General features: G+C 45.4%; 1 protein-coding gene across 5 annotated transcripts in view; it reads left to right on the top strand.

Annotated features, from left to right (window-relative positions):
- Positions 1-23,597, top strand: part of LOC138763967 (dihydropyrimidine dehydrogenase [NADP(+)]-like) — a 1,056,199-nt gene that overhangs the window by 434,470 nt on the left and 598,132 nt on the right. For all 5 annotated transcript variants that reach the window (XR_011357924.1, XM_069939063.1, XM_069939065.1 and 2 more), the window contains exon 6: positions 16,116-16,312. Coding sequence is in view for 4 of the 5 variants with exons in the window: in XM_069939063.1 (XP_069795164.1) it covers positions 16,116-16,312 (197 nt within the window). In the remaining variant the exon portion in view is untranslated. The remainder of the gene's footprint in view (positions 1-16,115; positions 16,313-23,597) is intronic.

A 23,597-nucleotide genomic window follows, 5' to 3' on the forward strand; every position in this document is an offset into this window, starting at 1 on the left:
CACATTTTGGCCAGGGGGCCTCACCACTTCCGGGTGACGCACCACCGGTCAGGGAATGATGCCACGATGCACTGACGTAACTTACAGAAGCCGGCTGGCACATATGTCACCGGAAGTGGACATTTCCCTGCACACAGCGCAAGGAATTCAAACAATAAAGTTAGTTACTGGTTCGCCCTCATGACATGTGGATGTCTCTTGATTCCGTCGCACTGCCGTAGCAGATGCTATAGGGTAACCAAATCTTTCAGAACTTCTTTATGAGCAAAAGATAGGAAGGTGGAAATAGAGAATATGCAGGTAAGAGTTAATAGTGGTCAATAGGTTAAATATCTTTGTTTTCTGTGGATTCTGTGTGACAATGAATTACTCCAGCACTTTTGTGTATTACAGTACAATCGCACTGCCTGTTGTCTTTCATGTTTAACTACACTGACCAAGTGAAGCTTTTTGTTTCTCTTCTTCCCTCCCAGCTGCAACTACCTATGACCTTTCACTTGTTTACTTGTTAGCCTGCATTCCTCCCTTCTCACTTCTAACCGCCCCCCCCCCCCCCCCCCACCCCAGTATTGCTCATACCTGGACAAAGGACCAGGCCCAAAACATTGATTATTTGATACTGCGTGACCTGCTGATTCAACCCAGTACCTGCAGACTTTCTTGTTCTTTGGCTTGACTTCGCGGACGAAGATTTATGGAGGGGTATGTCCATGTCTGCTGCAGGCTCGTTGGTGACTGACAAGTCCGATGAGGGACAGGCAGGCACGGTTGCAGCGGTTGCAAGGGAAAATTGGTGGGTTGGGGTTGGGTGTTGGGTTTTTCCTCCTTTGTCTTTTGTCAATGAGGTGGGCTCTGTGGTCTTCTTCAAAGGAGGTTGCTGCCCACCGAACTGTGAGGCGCCAAGATGCACAGTTGGAGGTGAGATCAGCCCACTGGCGGTGGTCAATGTGGCAGAGACTTTCTTGTTAATAATATTGCAAATATTGTGAAAGTTGTTTATTGCAAATAAATATTTTGCAAAATATGCCATTTAATATCATTGGTCACACATGAGAACTCACTTCATGTACCTAAAACTTTAACTATCTTTTATCTTTCTCCACATACGATGGTTGTCAGCTTTTGCTGCCCTTAATTGTAAAACACAGATCGTAGCCGTACAAGTTGAATTTTGAATGTTGATACTTCAACATCATCTTAATTTTCAAACTACAATATTCATCCCAAGTTTAAGAAAAAAGTGTACAGGGGAGTTGCAGAACTTTTTATTGAAATAGACTGAAATATTTTCCGAGACTTTGTGAGGAAAAATCAACATTTATACCACTGAGAGCCACATTTCTCCCTCATTGCTATGAGATTTGAAACCCATGCTGCCCCATTACTTCTAATTAACCCACCAACCCTTTACGTTTTGGAGGGAGGGAGGAGACCGAAGTACTCAAGGGAAACCCATGCATGTCACAGGGAGAACATACAAACTCCTCACAGTCAGCGTCGGATTTGATTTTGGGTTGTTAGCACTGTAATGGTGGTTATGCTAACCGCTACATTAAAAGCGACGCCACCTTCTCTGATACCTAATTCTTCATGGAGTTCAAAGAAATTGAACTTGAAGAGATTTCCCAATAGTTATTAAAGGGGGGAACCAGTTGAAATCCTGTGACATATCGAGACTGATGTGGACAATCCTTTTCCATGAAGTTCACTGAAGGGGAAGGAATTTATTGGAATTGTAAGGATTGGATAATTTATGCAGTTGAAGTTGTGCTTGCCTGGATAGCACATACAACAAAGATTTTTGTCACGTCTTAGTACTTATGATAATTATCAATTTAATTAATCAATTTTAAGTAGTTTAATATCACAATCTATTTTGAAATATCTTTTAAGCTTTAAAGCAGTTTTAAATTCATAATGGTTTGAATCTTAGATTTGGCAATTTTGATAATTCTAGCTCAGGAAGGTGTGTGTTAACTGCCGAAAGGGTGGCACATTTAGCATAGCAGTTCATGCCACGCTGTTACAGCACCAGCAATTGAAACCAGAGTTCAAATCCAGTGCTGCCTGTAAGGTGTTACGAGCCCAGAGGATCCCAAAACCCAGGAGCAATAGAAGTTCACCAAGACAAATAGTTACTTAACAAAAATTACTTTTATTTTCTTTGAACATAAAAACAAGATCAAACTTTAACTTAATACTATTAACTTAACCCTCTTCTAATTCTAAGCGCACATCAATGTAATGTGTATATGTTCAGTAAAATTCTTTGATTCACAGTCCAATCTCACTTCTCACTCCTCCAAGTTCACCGGTATTAGGCAATTCTTAAACTATGCACAGTATTTAACATTTATGAATTTTCGTCAGGCTCTGGTACTTAAAGTTAAATGATTACCACTCAGGAAGTTTCTCATTGGTTTCAGAGGGAGATTTGTTGCTCATTGGACACACACAAACTGATTCCTTCCGATCAGTCACTTCAGTGTCTTGCTGAAGGAATTTGCCCCATCATGTGTTTTCCAGATGATAACCTCTTCTTCCAGGTCACCACAAAGTTCCTCTTGTTTCCTCTTGTAAGAACTACAAGGATTTACAACAGGCTGAATTCAGAACTTACAACCCATCTTTAAAATGGCTTTTCAACAAGCCTGCCAGCTTGCCATGTTGCAGCCTACCAAAAGGTACTGCAGAACAGCAGTACTCCGTTCTCTCTCTCTCTCTCTCTCTCTCTCTCTCTCTCTACCCCCCCTCTACTCACCCCCTCCCCCCCGCCCGCTTGTGAGAACCACTTGAACCCCCTTAGAACAGCAAACAGACAGATTGCTGGCCCTGGAATCAGCTTCCTGAGTCTGGCCATCGAGCCATTTGCATCTGCCTCTGAACTTCCTTCCAAAGTAGTTTCATTGTCTTTGCAAAGGCAGTGGTGCATCAATGTCTCCCTTTCAGCAAGGCTCTTGCATTTTAAATGAGATGTTGTAGCGGTTGCTTCACAGATTGAAACACACCATGACCACATTGGAGGTTTCAATGAACTGATTTATTCAAATTTCGTGCACGTCCCTTTAATGGTGCGTGAACTCCGCCCCCGTGTTGGCAGTGACGTCACCACATTCGTCCGAGGCGCGTGCCTTGCTCAAACCCACGTGGCATGGAGGTCCCCCGACAGCGATATATTCTCGCGGCTGCCCTGTCGGTGCAGCAGTACAAGTGGGGCCGGTTCACCACGAGGATGTGCGCCGCCACACAATGCCCCCCCACCCCCAGAACCGGCTTACACGTCTCGCCGCTTGGGTGGCTGACCTCGTCGTTTCGGCTGGGCCATCACTACCAGCTGGCTAAGGCCCAGGTGTGCTGTCCTGAGTCGGTTGACTGTGAACAACTCCCCTTTTCCCCCAGGGTGAATATCTTGCCTGAGTGTTGTAGGACTTTGTAGGGGCCTTCGTAGGGGCGCTGCAGGGGCACACTGTGCGGATCTTGCCAAATTAAAACAAAATCGGTCATGGCCAGCTCCTTGGAGATGCAGGACGGGCAGCAGCCATGGTGGGATGGTGGTGGGGGCACTAGTGAGGCGAGTTTACCCTGCAAGTCTGCCAGCAAGATCCGACTCTCAGTTGTGGGGCCAGTGCTCGGGCCAAAGAACACCCCAGGTAGTGACAGTGGCGAGCCGTAGACCAACTCCGCAGATGATACTGTAGATCTTTTTTCAGAGCTGTTCTGATGCTGAGCAGGACCCAGGGCAATTTGTCCATCCAGCTAGGATCAGTGAGGCGAGCCTCCTTTAGGTGCCAGTTGAAGCGCTCCACTAGTCTGTTGGCTTGGGGATGGTATGTGGTGGTATGGTGGAGTTTGATCCCCAAGCGGTTTGCCAGCTGTGACCAGAGGCCGGATGTGAACTGGGCACCCCCTGTCACTCGTCATGTGCGCCGGGACCCCGAACCTTGTGATCAAGTGGATGCGTAGTTTCCTGGCACGGGTCTTGGCAGACGTGTCGCTCAGTGGGATGGCTTCCAACACATCATTGCGCGGTTGACCACTCTCAACAAATAACGGGCATCCCTGGACCCAGGGTGCCCATGATGTCGATGTGTATGTGCTCGAACCTCTTGGCCGTGGAGTCAAACTCCTGTAACGGGGCCTTTACATGGCCCTGGACTTTGGAGGTCTGACACTGCATGCAGTTTCTCACCATCTGGACCACCTGCTTCTTGAGGCCATGCCACACAAACCATTCCACAACCATGCACTCCGAGGTCTTCACCTAGGGGTGGGTCAAATCATGGACCATGCTGAAGTCCTGCAGCCTCCATTGCGGTGGAACTACGGGAGACGTTGCAGAGCAGCGTGTCAGAGCTGTCCGGCAGCTTGAGGTCCTGGAGCTGGAGATCCGTGATGGCAATGCGGAAAGCTTGTGTGTCTGCATCCTCCTTTTGTGCCCAGGCTAGCTGGGCTTAATCCAAGCCGGGGGCGAGGCTGTGGATGGTGAGCCTTGAGAGCACATCTGCCATGACGTTGTCCTTACCCGCTCAGTGTCAGATGTCAGGAGTGAACTCCGATATGTAGAACAGATGCCACTGCTGACGTGCTGACCAGGGGTCCTTTGACATAGCGAGGGCCTGAGTGAGCAGTTTGTGGTCAGTGAACACAGTGAATGGTCTGCCTTCCAGGAAGTACCGGAAGTGTCTGAAGGCCAGGTACAGGGCCAGGAGTTCCCTGTCAAAGGCGCTTTATTTCAGTTCCGGGGGAGGGGTGGTGCAGAGGTGCCTGCTGAAGAAGGCAAGCGGGTGCCACTGGCCGTTGACTGATTGCTCCAGTACGCCCCTGACGGCAGTGGCCAACGCATCCACTGAGAGCGCGGTGTGGGCATCCAGTTGTCATCAGAAAACATTCTTGCCCTCTTCCGTCCATTCCAGGGTTTTGTTTTGGTGGCGATTAGTGCAAACAACAGCTCCATGATGCGAGCCACCTTTGGGATGAACTGGTGATAAAAGTTGACCATGCTGGGGAATTCTTGTAGTCCCTTGAGGATGTCGGGCTGCAGGAATTGGCGTACAGCTGCGAGTTTTTTGGGTGCCGGGGCAGCTCCGTCCATGGAGATGGCATGGCCGAGGAACTGCAGGGACTGTTTACTGAACTGGCACTTGGCCACGTTGACCATGAGGCCGAACTCTGCCAGGCGGGTGAATAGTGCACGGAGATGGACCTTGTGCTCATTGTGGTCCCGACTGGCGATGAGGATGTCGTCGAGATAGATAAACACAAAGTCTAAGTCTCTGCCCACCGCGTCCATCAGGTGTTGGAATGTCTGGGGTTGGAGAACTCGAAGAGGCTGAACAGGCTGACGATCGTGGTCTTGCCGATGTTGTCGGGGTGGAACGGGATCTGGTGATAACCACGTACCAGGTCGAATTTTGAGAAAACCTGGGGACCTTGCAAGTTGGCCGTAAAGTCCTGTATGTGCAGGATGGGGTATCAGTCCAGTGTGGTCGCATCAATGAGGCAACAGTAGTCCCTGCACGGGTGCCAACCCCCAGAAGCCTTGGGGTCCATGTGGAGGAGGGTGTTCCAAGGGCTATCCGATCTACGGTCAATCCCCAGCTCCTGCAGTTTGGAGAACTCCTCCTTTGCCAGTTGTAGCTTCTCAGGGAGCAACCCCCTGGCTTTGGCATGGGGGTGAGCCCTGGATCGAGATGTGGTGGCAGACTCCATATTGGGGCATGGCAGAAATAAACTGCAGCTGCAGGATGGAGGGAAACTCATCAAACATGCAAGAATACTCGTCCTTGGGGGCGCTGATGGAAGCTATCCCCAGGTCACAAGAGTCTGTGGCATTGAAGCTGATGGATTGGACGGTGCGAGCATTTACCAGCCGCTTGCCTTTGATGTTCACCAACAGGCTGTGTGCCCAGAGGAAATCAGCTCCCAACAGCACTGTTCCCACAGAGGCCAATGTGAACTTCCAGCGGAACTTGTCCTTGCCGATCTGGATCTGTGAGCTGCATGTGCCGAAGGTCTTAATAGAGGATCCATTGGCTGCCTGTAGAGCTGGGCCCCGTGCGCGGGTGTGAGTCTCGAGGGCGGAGTTGGGGATTATGCTCAGTTCGACTCCAGTGTCTACCAGGAAACGTCGGCCACTGGACTTGTCGGTCACATGCAGGAGTCTGTTCGTGTGGCCCGTCGTCGCAGCCATTAACAGCGGCTGGCCAGGTCATTTCCTTGGAATGTACGGGGCTGCCTGTACTTGCGGGCTTGGGCCCCCCCAACATTCATGGTAGAAACACTAGGTGGGGTGGTGTTCTTCCGATTTGTGCTTGGGGGGGGGGCATGCGGCTAATCGGGCCCTGGCTGGGTGACCTGGCTGAGGGCGGCCTCGTTTTCTCGCTTGGCCCGCCAGATGACTTCTGCGTGGGCTACGACTTGGCGTGGATCTGAGAAATCCTCATCTGCCAGCAGGAGTTGTATGTCCTCAGGCATTTGTTCAAGGAAAATCTGTTTGAAATGGAAGCAGGATTTGTGGCATTCTGCTAATGCCAGCATTTCATCCATGAGGGCACATAGGGTTCTGTCGCCCAGACCATCCAGGTGTAGGAGCCTGGAGGCGCGTTGCCACGGGGAGAGGCTGAAGGTGCCGAGGAGGAGGTTTTTGAGAGCGAGGTATTTACCTTCCTCCGGTGGGTTGTGGATGAGATTGTCCACCCTGGCCGCGGTTTATTTATCGAGTGCGCTCATGATGTGGTAGAACATTGTGGTGTCTGATGTGATGTGTCGGAGGTGAAACTGCGCCTGCCCAACCAAGTGTGTGGGTGATGCGTACAGAAGGGGGGAAGTTTCACTGCGACTGCGTTGATTGCTGCAGAATTCATATCTGGGGGCCAGAAAAACGGTCTGGACTCACTGGGGTCACCAATGTAGCGGCTTCTACACAGATTGAAACACACCACGACCATGTTGGAAATTTAAACAAACTGATTTATTCAAACTTTGCGGGCACCCCTTTAAAGGCGGCGTGAGCTCCGCCCCTGCATCGGCGGTGATGTCACCCTGCTCGCCCGAGGCTTGTGCCTTGCTCAAACTCATGTGGCATGGAGGTCCCCCAATGGCTCCATCTTCTCGTGGCTGCCCCACTAGCGCAGCAATACAAGTGGGGCCAGTTTGCCACGAATATATGCGCCGCCACCATGTCATTTGTGAAGTGTTACTCTGTGAAGTGACCTACACACTGAACCGCCCCCCCCCCCACAATCTATCTCTTTAAAAGACATTTATATATAGTATATAATATACCCCGTAACAAAGGAGTTTGTATGTTCTCACTGTGCTTGATTTCCCCGGGGAGGGGGGGTTCTGGTTTCCTCCCATGAGGGGGGGCTCTTGTTTCCTCCCATCATTCAAATCGTATCTGGGGTGTGGGTCATTTGAGTATAATTGGGTGGCTAAAAAATCCTGTTACCATGCTGTAAGTCTAAATTTTAAAAATTATAATTATGTTTACCCATTTCTCTCTGTCCAAAACATGGTGCTGTCCAGATTGCTGTAAATAACTTCAATCTTTATTCACAAAACAGTGGTGAACATCGTTGGCTCTCTATTAACTGCAGAGTTTGGCCTAATATCTTTTTCACCAAGTCATTGAAATGGCAGAGTTAAACATTTGATTGGATGGAAATTAACATGTAATTTTATGTGCTAATTATTTCCAGCAGTTTTAATGACCCTCTCAGGACATCTGAGTGGTCATTGCCTTTCCCTCACAGCATCTTTTGCCTCATGGCCATCATGCAGCTGTTTTCCTCACATGGGGCGTGTGCCTTTAAGGTCTGATCACCTCATGTTGGTGCACAGCATGCCATCAGTAGCTCCAAAATTTACCATGATTTTATTGGCAACTGTGCCAACTCCTAATCTCGCTCTTTGCTCTGGATGTAAACCACCTTGAGCAAACTTGTCTTTGGCCAATTTTTTGAATTTTGAATGTGCCAATTTTTGGCACAGCAATTAATCCTGTTTCTAGACTCTCATCTGCCAGGAATCTTAACTTTGGGCTCAGCCTCTGGAAAATGTTCAATAATCCTAACACCTTGATCAAACATTTTGTTTCCTGCCTTAATATCTCCTTTTGTAGCTCGGTGTTAATTGTTTTTTTTGATAATGTACCTTGAAGGAGTTTGGAATATTTAATCTGTTAAAGCTGCTTTATTAAAGCAAATAATTAATTTTAAATTTTATTTACTGCACAGTAGAAGCCAATTCTGGCCATTTAAACCAATTCTGCCGAATTACACCTAAATTAACCTACAACCCTGCACCTTTTGGAGGGTGGGACAAAATCGTATAATCTTCATACAGGTAGCGCTGGATTCCAACCTTGGTTGCTGTCACTACAGTAGTATCACGCTAACTGCTATGCTACTGGAGAGAAGAATTGCAACTCAGTACCTATAGAAAGTTGAACCATCTCCGCAGTGCACAGACCAAGAGTGTTATAAATGACATTGATTGGACTCATCCAATTCCAGACATACTGCAAACATCCAAGACCTTGTAGCCTATTTCTCTGACGTACTCACCACTGGCTCTGTATCATTTCCTTCTCTTCCAACCAACTGAGCTGTTCTTAAACAGCATTTCCCTATTCAGTGACTTTGACCTCCTAAAATGAAAGGGCAATAAGCTGCACTGGAAATCCATCACCATCATCTGAGACAAGCAGGATTTTGACTTTAAAAAATGTATTGATTCATTTTCATCATTGCAAGTTGGAAACACTGCAACTTTTTTTCCCAAATGGTGCTGAAACACTGCCTTTCACGAAGGAAGCTGATCATCACCTTCTCAACAGTAATCAAGATGGAAAATTAATGCGTGCCAGTGTCACTCACATCCCATCGGTGAACAAAAAAAAAGATAACCAACCCAAAAGAGGCAAAGATGGATTTGTGCCTAATGAAGGCTAATAAGAGATAAGGGAGGCATCACAGTCAACATCGAAGGGCCCATTTCTGTGCTGCATTTTGTGAGTTTAGTGTTGCTTTTTTCAGATAAGCTTTCACTTTTACCCGTTTGATTTCTAAATTGAATTATTTTAAGTTCACCTCCCACCCTCCATCCTCACTACATTCTACAGAGGATATAATGAGAGCATCTTGTGCAACTGCATCTCCGCCTGGTTTGGAAGCTGGCTGCAAGACTCTGCAGAGGATAGTGAAGTTAGCTGAAAAGACCATTGGGGGGCTCTCTTCCTACCATCTACAGTACTCAATGCAGGCAAAAGCCAATAAACATTGTGAAGGTCTCCACACACCCCTCAAGTAAATTGTTCTCCCTTCTGCCATCTGGTAGGAGAACTGCAGCGCTCAGGTCCTTGTGTCCAGTTTGGGCAACCGTTTTTTTACCCCCAGCCATCAGGCTCATGAATTCCCAGATCTCATGTGGATTGTGTATCGTGGACTTTTACTGAATACGTCTTAATATTTTACTATGTCAATGTGATTAATTCCTATTCTAACTGATATTTATTTAACTATGCTCCGTGGTCCTGGAGAAATGCCATCTCGTCTTCACCGTGCAAGCATGGTATGAACGATAAATAAAGGTGACTTGACTTGACAATATTGTTTGCTTTATTAGCTTGCATTTTTCTATATTTTAGTTTTAGCCTTCTTTCATCTGTGACATTTCTAAAAGAGAATTCTAATTTGAAATACTTTTCGAAAGGATCCAATACTTTGGGTTATGGGACGGTCAATCTTGCAAATATCTTATTGCTGAACTTATGAGCAAAGGGTGCAATGTTATATTTTTTCAGCTATTAGATATGTGCCAAGTAGGTATCAACATTTCTTGCCAATTTTAATGCTTTCTCACAAGGAGGTGAACCGAGAATTTAGAAATCTTGATTTTGGGAGTGGAGAACCAATCGCCGTTGCTTTGCCCAAAATTCAGCTTTATTTCCAGCATTTAAAATATTGACATTTGGCTGGATGATATTGTGAACTTTGAGGATTTATCTTAAATGTTTAGACATACATGTTGCTGCTCAGTGAAATACAGACATGCCCTCACATCAATTACTCTACACCCTCCAATCTACCACCGGTGATCTTAAAAGTGACTTAAGTGCATTTAAAACCATAATGTCAAATCACATTCTTCTTATGAATGATAATGAATTCCTTCCAGCTTAGGATTTTAAAGTTGCTGGTAGTTCTCTGAACCTGGAATTCAAACATCTTTTACACATTTAAAGTTCATTCAAAACTTTTTGACCTTTTGATGTTTTATCTTTTAAATAAATTAATGTGACGGCGTACATACATGCTCGTGGCGAACGGCCCTGCTTGTACTACTGCGTGGCAGGGCAGCCACAAGAAGATGGCACCGTCGGGGGACCTCCTTGCCTCGTGGCTTTAACCCAGCGTGTGCCTAGGGCAACCGTTATGACGTCACTGCCCTTAAAGGGGAAAGTGCGGGATTTTAAAAAACAGTCGTTGAGAACCCCCAACGAAGTGGCTGTGAGTCTCTTGCTGAGTAGCTGCTGCTACATTTGGTGACCCCAACGAGCCAGATGTTTTTCTGGTCTCCCAGCATGAGATTAACGCTGTTGCCGTAAAACTGCCCCCCTTCTGGACCTATCGCCCACGTAAGTGGTTTGGGCAGGCGGAGGCGCAGTTTCACCTCAGGAACATCTCTTCAGACGCCACAATGGATGACCAGGGTGGACGACCTCATCTGCAACTCGCCAGCTGAGGGTAAATACCCTGACCTCAAAAATATCCTCTGGGCACATTTGGTCTCTCCCCACAACAGGGCCCTTCCAGACTCCTGCACCTAGACGGGCTAGGAGTCTGAACACCTTCAGCCCCGATGGACGAGATGCTAGTGCTGGCAGAGGATCACAAGCCCTGCTTCTTGTTCCACCAGATCTTCTTGGAGCAGATGCCCGAGGACATTCAACTCCTTCTGGCGGATGAGGACTTCACGGATCCTTGGCGAGTCGCAGCCCGAGCAGACACTCTCTGGCAAACCAAAATGGAAAATGAGGCTGCCCTCAGCCAGGTCACCCGCCCAGGAACCAGCTGGTCACAGCCCTCCCCCAAACACAAGCCAGAGGAGCACCATCCCACCTGGTGCTTCTATCACCAAAGTTGGGGAGTCCAGGCTCGTAAGTGCAGACAGCTCTGTATATTTCAGGGAGACGCCTAAGCCATGGCCATTGGTGGCGTGCTGGAACAGTGGGTCGATGGGCAGTGGCGTTTGCTGGCTTTCTTTAGCAGGCACCTCTGGCCCCCGGAACTGAAGTACAGCGCTTTCGACCGGGAGCTCCTGGCCCTCTAACTGGCCATCTGACACTTCCGGTACTTCCTGGAGGGCAGGCTATTCACCGTGTTCACTGACCACAAGCCACTCGTGCAGGCCCTCGCTATGACTAAAGATCCATGGTTGGCCCACCAGCAGCGCCACCTCTCCTATGTGTCGGAGTTCACCACCAACATCTGGCACAGGGCAGGTAAAGACAACATCGCGGTAGACGCGCTCTCTCGAACCACAATCTACATCCTCTCCCCCGGCCTAAACTACACTCAGCTGACACAGGCTTAAAGAGACGACGCAGAGACGCAGGCCCTCTGTATCGCCATTACTGGGCTCAACCTCCAGGACATTCATTTACCGGACAACCCGGACACACTGCTCTGCGATGTTTCAACCGGTTTGCCGCGCCTGGTAGTCCTGCCGCAGTGGAGGTCGTGGGCTTTCAGCATGGTCCACAATCTAGCACACCTCTCAGTCAAAACATTTATGCGGATGGTGGCGGAGCGATTTATGTGGCACGGGCTCAAGAAGGAGGTCGCCCAAATGGCCAACAACTGCACACAGTGCCAGGCCTCCAAAGTCCACCAGCATACAAGGGCCCCAATTTAACAGTTCAACCCAGTGATCAAAAAGTTCAAGCATATCAATGTTGATATCATGGGGCCCTCTACCGGTGTCCAGGGAGGTGTGCTACCTGCTGACGGTGGTCGACCGGTCTATGAGATGGCCAGAAGCCATCCCCATCAAAGACACTTCCACTATAATGTGTGCCAGGACCTTGATTGCCCACTGGATCGCCAAGTTCGGAGTCCCAGCACTCATCACCAGCGACAGAGATGCTTAGTTCACCTCTGCCCTATGGACTCAGCTGACGAGCTCTTTGGGGATTAAGCTCCACCACACCACGGCATATCACCTGCAAGCCAACGGCCTGGTGGAGCAGTTTCACCGCCACCTGAAGTCAGCCCTCATGGCTTGCCTCACTGGTCCTGGATGGGTGAATGAGTTGTTCTTGGTCATCCTTGGCATCAGGACGGCTCCAAAAGAGAATCTGCAGGTATTGTCCACAGAGCTGGTGTATGGCACGCCACTGTCGCTACCTGGTGAGTTCTTCGGCCCGCAAAAATGCTCCATGACCGACCACCTGTCCCTGTTTGTGGACCTCCATAACAAACTCGCCTCGCTGGCCCCCTCGCCTCCTACGCACCACGGCACCCGATCAACCCGACTGCCCAAAGAGCTGGATGCGGCTGAATTCGTCTTTGTCTGGTGCGGCCCTCACGCTGCACCCTTGCAGCATCCTTACGAAGGTCCGTAACAGAATCCTCCAGCGGTCCAGCAAAACCTTCACATTGGACATTGGGGGTAAAAGTGAATTGTTTACGGTAGACCACCTGATTGCGGCACATCTGGACCTCTCACAACTGATCCAAATGGCCCAGCCCAAGCGGCGAGGCCGTCCGCCTAACTGGCAGGACGCATAAGCTGGTTCTGGGGGGGGTTGGGTGGCAGCGCACATACTCGAGGCGAACCAGCCCCGCTTGTACTGCCACGTGGCGGGGCAGCCATGAGAAGATGGTGCCGTCTGGGGACCTCTATGCTTCGTGGTTTTAACCAACGTGCACCTCGGGCAGCGGTTATGACGTCACCGCCCACGCAGGGGCAAACCTCATGCTGCCCTTAAAGGGGCGTGGGCGGGATTTGAGAAAATCAGTCGTTGAGAAGCCCCAACGAGGTGGCTGTGAGTCTCTTGCTTGGTAGCTGCTGCTACATTAATTGAATTAGAGATTAACCAATTTAAAGGTACCTACTCCTGAAATAGTTCTCACTTTCTTTTATTTTATAACAATATCAAAATTCATCAGGCCCATCAAGCATATGCTGACTTAGATCATATCCATCAGCACCATTTCCTACTTAGTCTTTCTGCAACTTATTTTCTCATATACTGTATATTTATCAACACTCCTCTGGTTCTCTTACCTCCTGTCTATATTGGATCCAATCCCTGAAATTGGTGACTCAGGTTGAGAGGGTAGTGCAAAAGGTGCATCCCCCGCACCTCTGACCTGGCGCTCATCATATTTTCCGGTTCATATTGGAATCCAAGATGGAAAGGGTTTGGAGGGTCGCCATGTACAAGTCACCAGACAATGGGGGCAAGGTGTTACCCAACATAGCCCTCAACCTGATAACCATGTTTATATGTTGCTGCATCAGCGGGGCGTGGAACCAAAGTATGAGGGCACCAAGTGCCGCTATGTGCTGAGGTTCTACCAGCCCCAGGTGTTGCCACGGATTGGCCTGACCCTTTTGCCACAAGGTATCCCAGTCAGTTGGACTTTGCCACACCCCCTATCCTTCGTGGAATAGTTTTTCGAGACCAACACCTTTGACAACAAGGCCATCAGGCAGTGGTCATCGTGGAACGTCCTGCAATCTCTGAGAGACGAAGACTCAATGGATCCAGTGGGGTGGTTCCCTGAGCAGACTGTCCAGGTCATCTAGCAAAATGACTCATTTAAAAAAAAGTTCTTTTATTTTTCACACTATGAACCATACTAACCAAAATACACACAAACATTTCCCTCTTGAATATACACAGTGTCATTTTCTCCCCTTTTCCCCCCTCCCTTCCCTCCCTCCTTTACCCCCCTCCCCAGCCACTCAACGTTCAACCTATATGATACATTAAACCCATTAAACAATGTCATCACACAATGAAAATAAACAAGAAATTTGTGTCATCTACTTTTACATACTGGGTCAGTTCATTTTGTCTTCTTCTCCTGTTATTTTAGGGGGTGGAGGTCCGTGGTAGGCCCTCTCTGTTGTGTTCCATGTACGGTTCCCAAATTTGTTCGAATACTGTGATGTTATTTCTTAAATTATATGTTATTTTTTCCAATGGAATACATTTATTTATTTCTATGTACCATTGCTGTACTCTCAGGCTCTCTTCTGATTTCCAGGTTGACATAATACATTTTTTTGCTACAGCTAAGGCTATCATAATAAATCTTTGCAAAATGACTCATTGACTCACTAACAAGCACCAGGACTTGGTCTAGCTGGCAGTGAGAGGAATGCTCCCAGTCAGATCCTTCCTGTATGACTGGAACGTCACCCTCCATGCACATATATCCCAAGATGACTGTGGTGGAGAGGAGACAGTCAATTACTTCTTTCCTGAATGCAGATTCGCACTTGTGTGGGGAGGGATAAAGGGTCCTTGCGAAGATTCATCTCCAGCAGCAGCAGCACCCAGTTTCAGACATCCAGAACTGCTGGAAGACCATCACCCCAGCACATGGGGATGTCAGTGAGGGAATGCTGTCAACTGGTGCATTCCAGGTTGCAGGGGTGCGTGCAGATGGATGCACTGAGGCTTGGGGCAGGGAACACGAGGGCACTGTGGGGAAGGACCACAGTCTAGACTCCTCCCATTACTGGACATTGAGAGGCTGAGACCAAGGGAAAGTGTGGGAGGGGGGGGGCAGAAGCGACAAGTTGCCACACTGATGGAAATGGGATAAATAGAATTGAATGTAACAATTCTCAGTGACAGGAATGTATAGGTATGAAAGTAAGGGTGGAAATATTTATTGTGAATAAAGTGTATTTTTGGTTAAAAAAAAAGAAAGAAGGAAGGGATTATCTAAAATTGAAATGTGATTATGAGTGTAGAAGGCTATAATGTGCCAAGGTTCCTCATGGTTACTTTGGGCCTTTTTGTAACTCAGTGATTGGAATGAGGTGCCAGTAGAGGCTATAGAAGTAAGTATAATGATATCATCCAACAGACATTTGGACCAACGTATGGATTTAGGAGGATGATGTCAAAATACAGGCAAAAAATGGCAACATAGTCAGCATTGAGAAGTTGCGATGAAGGTCTTGCTCCATGCTGTATGACTCTGACTGTACAGGATCACATCCTCCCTGTCTCACTCTGACATTTGCTGCGATGGAAAATCAACTTGTTTTTCCTTTCCTTCCCAGTTCTGACAAAAGATTTTCCAAAACCGACACAGCTTCTCTTTCCACGGATGTGACCTGCCCTCTGAGTGTTTCTGGATTTTCAGTAGTTGTTGCAATGCGTTCAGTCTTTCTCCAGACTGTTCTCTCTGTGTGTGTGTGTGTGTGTGTGCATGTTCTTTTACCATTGATGGCAATACTGTCTGTGGTATTCTTCTCAATGTTAACCACCCCAACCATATTGTAAATGTCTTTATGGTCCATTGCACAAATTCTTCTCTGGCAACTAAGTCATCACTACTGCAAAACATAACAGAACCCAAGAAGAGGATAACATTCAGATGACTAAGAACTTGGGATTTTAGTACCAGAATACTTATCTTCCATTTAATAATGAGTTTATTGTCATATATATTGCCCAGTGTACATATGAACCAAATTTTTTTCTTGCTGCATCTGAACAGGTACTCTGAAAAATATAACAAAAGCAACTAAAAAATGACAGTAATACATGTGATTGAATAAAAGAGCCAATACATTTTTTCAAAGATATTAATTATTCATATTTATCCTTGTGCAAAAAAAAAGTGACTTTGTAATAGTGCAATCTTTTTGTGGTGTTGGGGAAGTCTTTAATGAGTGTAACAAGTGGAGGTTCAAGATCCTGATAGCTGTTGGAAAGAAACTGTTCTAAAGCATAGAGGTGCAGGTCTTCAGGCTTCTGTACCTTCTGCCCAAAGGTGGCAGCGAGAAGAGGTTGTGACCAGGGTGATGGGGGACTATCTGGAATAAATAATGTCTTGAATGTGTTCTGATTTGTACTTCAGGTGTTCAAAGAGATGAAAATTCCTCAGGTTCGAGATCCATCACTTCCATCTCCTCAAGAATTACCTCCAAGCTTCCATGCTAAAATCGCCTTGATTGGATGTGGGCCTGCCAGCATCAGCTGTGCCTCATTTTTGGCACGCTTGGGCTATTCAGACATCACAATATTTGAAAAGGAAGAATACGTTGGAGGTTTAAGGTAGAGTTTGCATCTTTTGCTGTGATAATCATTATCAAATTGAAATAGAGTACACGCTCATTCTGCTGACACAACAGAGTACAGATGCTGGAATGTGCAACAACAAACAATCTGCTGAGGAAACTCAGTGGGTCAGGGAGCAACAGTGAGAGGAAAAGAAGGAAGGAGGGCTCCAGGCCATAATGTTGACAATCTCTCATGTACTGATGCTTCTTGACCTATTGAGTACCTCCAGGAAAATGATTTTTTTTAATTTGTTCTGTCGTTCCCTAACATAGCCTACCTGTTGATTGGACTTACTACACATTGCAGTCCTACATTTCTCTCCAAATGACTTCCTTTTCTCCAAATAGTGGGTATTGGAAAGACATCTACTAATTAAACAATCTCTATATTAGTCGTATTTGTTTCGAATTGCATTCATGCCCACAATTTGAACAAGACTGTTCATATCATAAAGAAGTACTTTGAGCCAAATTTTGATGGTCCTTTTAAAAAAAAAAGCCTGGAAATAGTCGACAACAGAATTATGCATTCAATTCAAATTATTTCTTATATATTGTGCAGTCCAGAATAGATGGCAAAATCTCTCAGTATATGCAGCACTGCTGACCAAACTCCCAGTGCCAGTGATGTTTTAGAAGATTGAAAACAACAGATGTACTTGTTTTATTCCCACAGTCACTTAAGACAGTAGTTATACAGCAGCTACCAGACTGAGACCCAAATCTTCCAGCTGTAATGCACAGATGGCAGAATAGATAAAGAAATCTGTGCATATAGACTACAGCGTGTGCGTTGAGCTCCATGTCACCCATTGTTTTTTTTTGATGTTATGAAAGGAAAGATCTACCAACTCCTACAGATTCAGAGAAAAATATTTTTTTTAAAAGTCCCTAGAAATTCAGTAGTGATTATCTTGTGGGGATTTAAAATGCTCTTGACTTGGAAGTATTGAAACTCAGGAGTAAGACCCGCACTTCTGCAGACACTTAGATTGTAGACAAAACACAGAAATCCTGGAAGAACTCAGCCAGTTTCACATTATCCACAGCTGGTAAAGATATATTACCGACATTTCAGGCCTTAGCCCTTCCTCAAGGTATGGGTGAAGAAAGAGACAAGTGTCTGAATTAAAGGCTGTGGAAAGAATGGGAGGGGGAAGAGTCCAGAACAACAGACAAAAGGGGTTAATTGGAAATGATAAAAGGAAAGGTTAAAATTGATTTTGGCTCTACAAAAGGAGACAGAGGGAAAATTGGGGGGGGGGGGGCGGAGAGAGGGGAAAGGAGACTGGAAAAGTAGATTGGGGGGGAGGGTTCAATATAGTATTGGAACTCAACACTAAATAGAACACTTTCATGTTATAACACCTGGCATTCATCCATCTTGACATATCATTCATTTAAAAATACTTTAAGAAATACTGAAATAAATGACCCTCAACATGTAGATTCAGTAAAAATTTATTTTGCAATGACATTTGGCTCTTTAGCAAAGTTTCTTCATGCTTGCTTGTTTAATATGATTGGTTTACCCTATAACAATGTGGAAGGATAAGTACCTTTAGATAGAACAGTGATGACAGCAGGGTTTGATAATGTTATACACTTGTCAGAAATATAGTATCACATCTGGCTACCTGGAATTCTGCAAAATATCTGCAAAGTGACATCTGCACTAAATTTGTTGGAGATCCGTCGACTCTCTGAAATCATCAATTAAAAAAAATGCTCTAAATTTGAAAGACTTTCTCCAGATTATTTACAGCATTTATCAAACATGCAGAACATAAGGTTTGAAGACATTCTGACTCAAAACGTAAATATTTTGTGTTCAGCTACTTTTTAAATGTGTCTGTAATTGTGCTAAAATAAATGACAAAATAAATAAGCCTTGCTAGAAGGTGATAAAAATAAATCCTTTCACATTTAATTAATCTAACACAATTCTGAGAGGAGATAGCTGTGAAAGCAACAGGGTTGTTGTAGAGGGCAGCCCTATTTTTCCCCAATATTGATTGTGATGTACTTAGAAGCAGGAGATTGGGTAGATTGGGTAGAATCCAGGAAGTTTTCTTGAAGCAACATGTAGATAGTCAATCCAGGAAGGGAGCCATACTGGACCTTGCATTGGCAAACGAGCCTTGCCAGGTGACCAGAGATTCAGTAGGGGAACATTTTGGGAATAGGGATCACAACTCCTTAAGTTTTAAAATAGTTAGGAATGAGGATAAGGTTGGTCTTTAATTGTGAGGATAAAGAGGTGTATCGTATGTTTGACTTCATTGGATGGGGCATTGAGTACAAAAGTAAGTCACATTGTATCTATAGAAAACTGGTTTTATTCAGATTTTGGTTTTGGTCCTTTGATTTTTAAAAACCACACTTAGAATACTTTGTGCAATTCTGTTGTTCTATGAAAATAAATGTAGAAGCTTTGGAAAGAGTATAGAAGAGCTTTATCAGGGTATGAGTTTAGAGGATATGAGTAATGTGGAATAGTTGGACAAGCTTGGATTATTTTCTCTGAGGTGCATCCTGATGGAAGTTTATAAAATTATGAGGGGCATTGATAGGATAGACAGTCAAATTCTTTTTCCCCCAAAGTAAGAGTGTCACTTACTACAGAACATGCATTGAAAATGAGATGAGAGGAGGTTTAAAGGGAGTGGGCATTATATTTTTTTTTACACAGAGAGTGTTGGGTGCCTGAACTGGTCATCAGGAGTAGTAGTGGAAGCAAATGGAATAGTAGCGTTAAAGAGGCGTCGAGATAGATATGTGAATATGACAGGAATGGAGGGATATCTGTCAAGTGTAATCAATGGATTTTAGTTTGAATTGGACATCGTGCTCAGCACTGATACGTAGACCAATGGAGCTGCTGCACTGTTCTATATTCTAACGTACTAACACTGAATGCAGTCACAAGATACTGCAGTTGTTGGAAATCTGAGACAAGATCAGAAAAAGTTGAAAGTGATTACCAATCAGGAAGCAAATTTTGAGGGAAAAAAAACAAATTAATAATTATGTCACTTCCATTAGCAGTGGAAAAATGTAAGAGTGGGCAGGTTTTAAAATGCAAAGAAAGGTGGAGGGTGGAATTAAATAAGCAATATCCAGAGAATATGAAGGTACGAGTAAACTATGGCAAGCAGGGTGAAAACTAATCCAAAAGAGTTCTACAAATATGTTAATGGTAAGAGGAAAGCTAGAGACAAAATTGGTCCCTTAGAAAATCAGAGCGGAAAACTGTGGGTGGAGCCTAGAGAAATGGGGGAGATATTGAACAGTTTCTTTTCTTCGGTATTCACTAAGGAGAAGGATATTGGGAGATGTGAGATAAAAAAAGCAAATTGGGTAAATATGGGGAATATAGAGATTACAAAAGGTGTAGTTTTAAGGCTTTTGAAGAATATAAAGGTGGATAAGTCTCTGGGACCAGACGGGATCTTCCCCAGGACATTGAGAGAAGTGAAGGAGGAAATAGCAGAGGCTCTGGCGGTAATTTTCCAAATGTCATTAGATATGGGGATAGTGCCGGAGGATTGGCGCATTGCGCATGTGTTTCCGCTATTTAAAAAGGGTTCAAGGAGGAAGCCTGGCAACTATCGGCCTGTAAGTTTGACGTCTGTGGTAGGTAAATTAATGGAGAAAATTCTTAGAGATAGTACTTATAAACATCTGGATAGACAGGGTCTGATCAGGAGCACTCAACATGGATTTGTGGGAGGAAGGTCATGTTTGACCAATCTGATTGAAATTTTTTTAAGAGGTGACTAGGAATGTGGATGAGGGTAGCGCAGTGGATGTTGTCTATATGGACTTCAGTAAGGCCTTTGGTAAGGTACCACATGGAAGGTTAGTTAGGAAGGTGCAGTCTTTAGGTATAAATTTTAAGATAGTCAAATGGATTGAACATTGGCTGAAGGGGAGAGGCCAGAGAGTGGTAGTGGATAATTGTCTGTCAGGTTGGAGGCCGGTGACCAGTGGTGTGCCTCAAGGATCTGTATTGGGCCCATTGTTGTTCGTTATATACATTAATGATCTAGATGATGGGGTGGTGAATTGGATTAGTAAATATGCAGACGATACTAAGATAGGTGGAATAGTGGATAATGAAGAAGGTTTTCAAGGATTGCAGAGGGATTTGGGCTGCTTAGAAAAGTGGGCTGAAAAATGGCAGATGGAATTTAATGCTGATAAGTGTGAGGTGCTTCATTTTGGTAAGAAGAATCAGAATAGGACATACGTGGTAAATGGGAGAGCATTGAGGAATACAGAAGAGCAGAAAGATTTAGGAGTAACAGTACATCGTTCCCTGAAGGTAGAAATTCACGTGAATAGGGTGGTGAAGAAGGCTTTTAGTATGCTGGCCTTTATCAATCATTGCATGGAATATAGGAGTTGGGAGGTGATGTTGAGATTGTATAAGACGTTGGTGCGGCCTAATTTGGAGTTCTGTGTGCAGTTCTGGTCGCCTAATTATAGGAAGGATATAAACAGAGTGGAGAGAGTGCAGAGAAGGTTTACCAGAATGTTACCTGGGTTTAAGCATCTAGAGTATAGGGAGAGATTGGACAGATTAGGTCTTTATTCTTTGGAGCGTAGAAGGTTGAGAGGGGATTTGATAGAAGTATTTAAGATTATGAAAGGGATAGACAGAGTGGATGTGGATAGACTATTTCCGTTAAGAGGAGGAAAGATTAAAACAAGAGGACATGAGTTAAGAATTAAGGGGCAGAGGTTTAGAGGTAACATGAGGGGGAACTTCTTTACTCAGAGAGTGGTAGCCGTGTGGAATGATCTTCCGGGAGAAATAGTGGCGGCGGAGTCAATTGTATTATTTAAGAAAAGGTTGGACAGGTATATGGATGAGAAGAAGATGGAGGGTTATGGGCATTGTGCAGGGAGGTGGGACTAGAAAGGGGTTTTTGGTTCGGTGCGGACTAGAAGGGCCTAATGGCCTGTTTCCGTGCTGTAATTGTTATGTTATGTTAAGAAACGAAAAACAATGAAAATGAAGAAGGGGAATGGAACAAGCAGTGTTTTTGAGGAGAACAGCAGGATTGTTTTCCAACGAGGTTTCTGGAGAAATGGAAATGAAGCAAACAATATTTCCAAAACAAAATAATGGAGCTTCTGGACATTTGAAATGAAAACAGAAAATACTGGAAGAGATAATAGGTCAAGGAGCTTTTGTGGAGAAAGAAATGAATATTTTGGACACATTTGGACTTTTTGTTGCTGGCAAACTGACTGAAAACATAGAGGTGAAAGCTTATCCATCTTTCGGGTCCAACATATTTCGGCTGATCTTCTATGTCCACCTGCATCTCTTGTGACAGAGAAGGGTCTGTGATCATGGGTCAGAAAAGTAGGAAAGAAAGCAACATGTCTGTGGCCTGCACTATTATAGGGTGATGGGAATGAATCCACAAAGCCCTGCAGAATTTGCCTATTTAACTGCATGTCAATAAAGAATAAAAGCTTCAGTGCTGCATGCCTCTGTCATCCCCATTCACCTCCATCCAGTTTAGGAGCAAGGTGCATAAAGCAGGCATTTGTCTCCTTTTTAAACTTTTGGAAGATGCTTAATTCCTTGCTTAAGTCACTCTACCTATCAAGCTAACCTGTATATTGTGCAGCATACTGTGAGGTTGTAGATATGCTTATTGTCTTTAAGCAGGAAGTCAAAATTAGAAGAAGAGGAGCTGGAAACGGGAAGAACTGATCCTTTTACCCCCTTAGCTGGTCTTTGTAACTAAACTTCTGTGCTTTTTGGCAGAGACCATCAGATGTAATATTAGGAATGTCATTGCAGTGACATTAAGGGTTTCACTCTTGGTCCAGCAATCACATTAGCTTCTGTTGGTTATGTGATGAGGGAGGTTTGAACATCTGACAGAAACCATGCCTGTTGGCTATTCGTTTCAGGCTCTGTTCAATGTTTCGATGGTGTTGTTTTGACGCCTCAACCAGTGTGGGTGGACACATTCATTAACACAGGCAAAAGAGGTAGGAATGAGGATGGCAAATTGTCGTCCTGTCTTTGGGTAACTGCCTTTAGAAAATGGCATTGAAGCCTAGTGTGAGAGATGGTGAAGTGTGCAGGGACAAGAACACTTGAAAAGCAATTGCTTTGAGTATGTACACATTCTTTGTTGTTATTTTTGCTTCCAGCTGGCACCTTAACTTTCATGAGCCTCTGTGCCTGATGAAGATACGTATTCATTTTTGTATCTCATAGCCTCCATTATTGCATCAGGAACTTTTGAAGTGAAGTGGGAGAAGGCAGGGGCCAGATAATGGAAAGATGCCAGGAAGGTTAGTGTTGTCGAGGATTCCGTGAGCCCCTCTCCAGTCCTACACCCCAACATCTGCAAAGAAAAGTGGAAAAGCTCACTTGGCATATGTTATTGACAGAGGATTTTTGTTTCGATGCCAGCTGTGCCTTTAGGCCCTACGTGACAATGTAATTAGATGTTAATACCTGCTTCACCTTTATGCTGGAAGCTCTTTAGTGCATCACAATCACAGTATGTCATGTTTTACATGCAAATGCATGAAAGAAGGCGTGCCAAGGTGATCAGGAGCACCCCCCCCCCCCCCCCCCGGCCTATTTGGTCCCACCTACCCAGCTGCCACAGACCTTTTTCTGCAGGCTTCACAAAACCCAGCTGGGAGTGACATCGGGAACTTGCCTTTTTTCAGAGTCTGAATCAGCAGAGAGGAGAGTGCCAAGGTTCGCCATCTGCTGTAAGGTCGCCAAGAACACTAGAGCTTGCTCGTGTCCATAGATGGGCACAGGTTAGAGTAAAAGCCTGAAACGTGGCCTGCACTTCCTGCAGGGCACATTGTGATGCTGACCATTGGCAAGGAGGCCGTGAAATGGCACACATGCAAATCAATCTTGCAGGCAATTAATGCAGCACCAACCATTTTGAACATAGAAATGTACAGCACAGCACAGGTTCTTTGGCCCACAGTGTTATGCCAACCTAATGACCTACTCTAACAACTGCCTAGAATTTCTCTACTGCATAACCCTCCATTTTCCTCGGTCCCAGATACCCATCTAATAGTCTCTTAAAAGATCCCACTGTACCTGCCTCTACCACCAGTGTCCGCAGCGCATTCCATCACTGTGTGGGAAAACTTATAACTATGTCCCCTCATGATTGCCACTTCCTCCCTGGGAAGAAACCTGTAGCCATCTGCACAATCAATGCCTCTAATCATTTTGTACACCTCATCCTCCATCACTGAAAGAAGATAAG

This window comes from Narcine bancroftii, chromosome 5, assembly GCF_036971445.1.
Source record: "Narcine bancroftii isolate sNarBan1 chromosome 5, sNarBan1.hap1, whole genome shotgun sequence".
Taxonomy (NCBI): Eukaryota; Metazoa; Chordata; class Chondrichthyes; order Torpediniformes; family Narcinidae; genus Narcine; species Narcine bancroftii.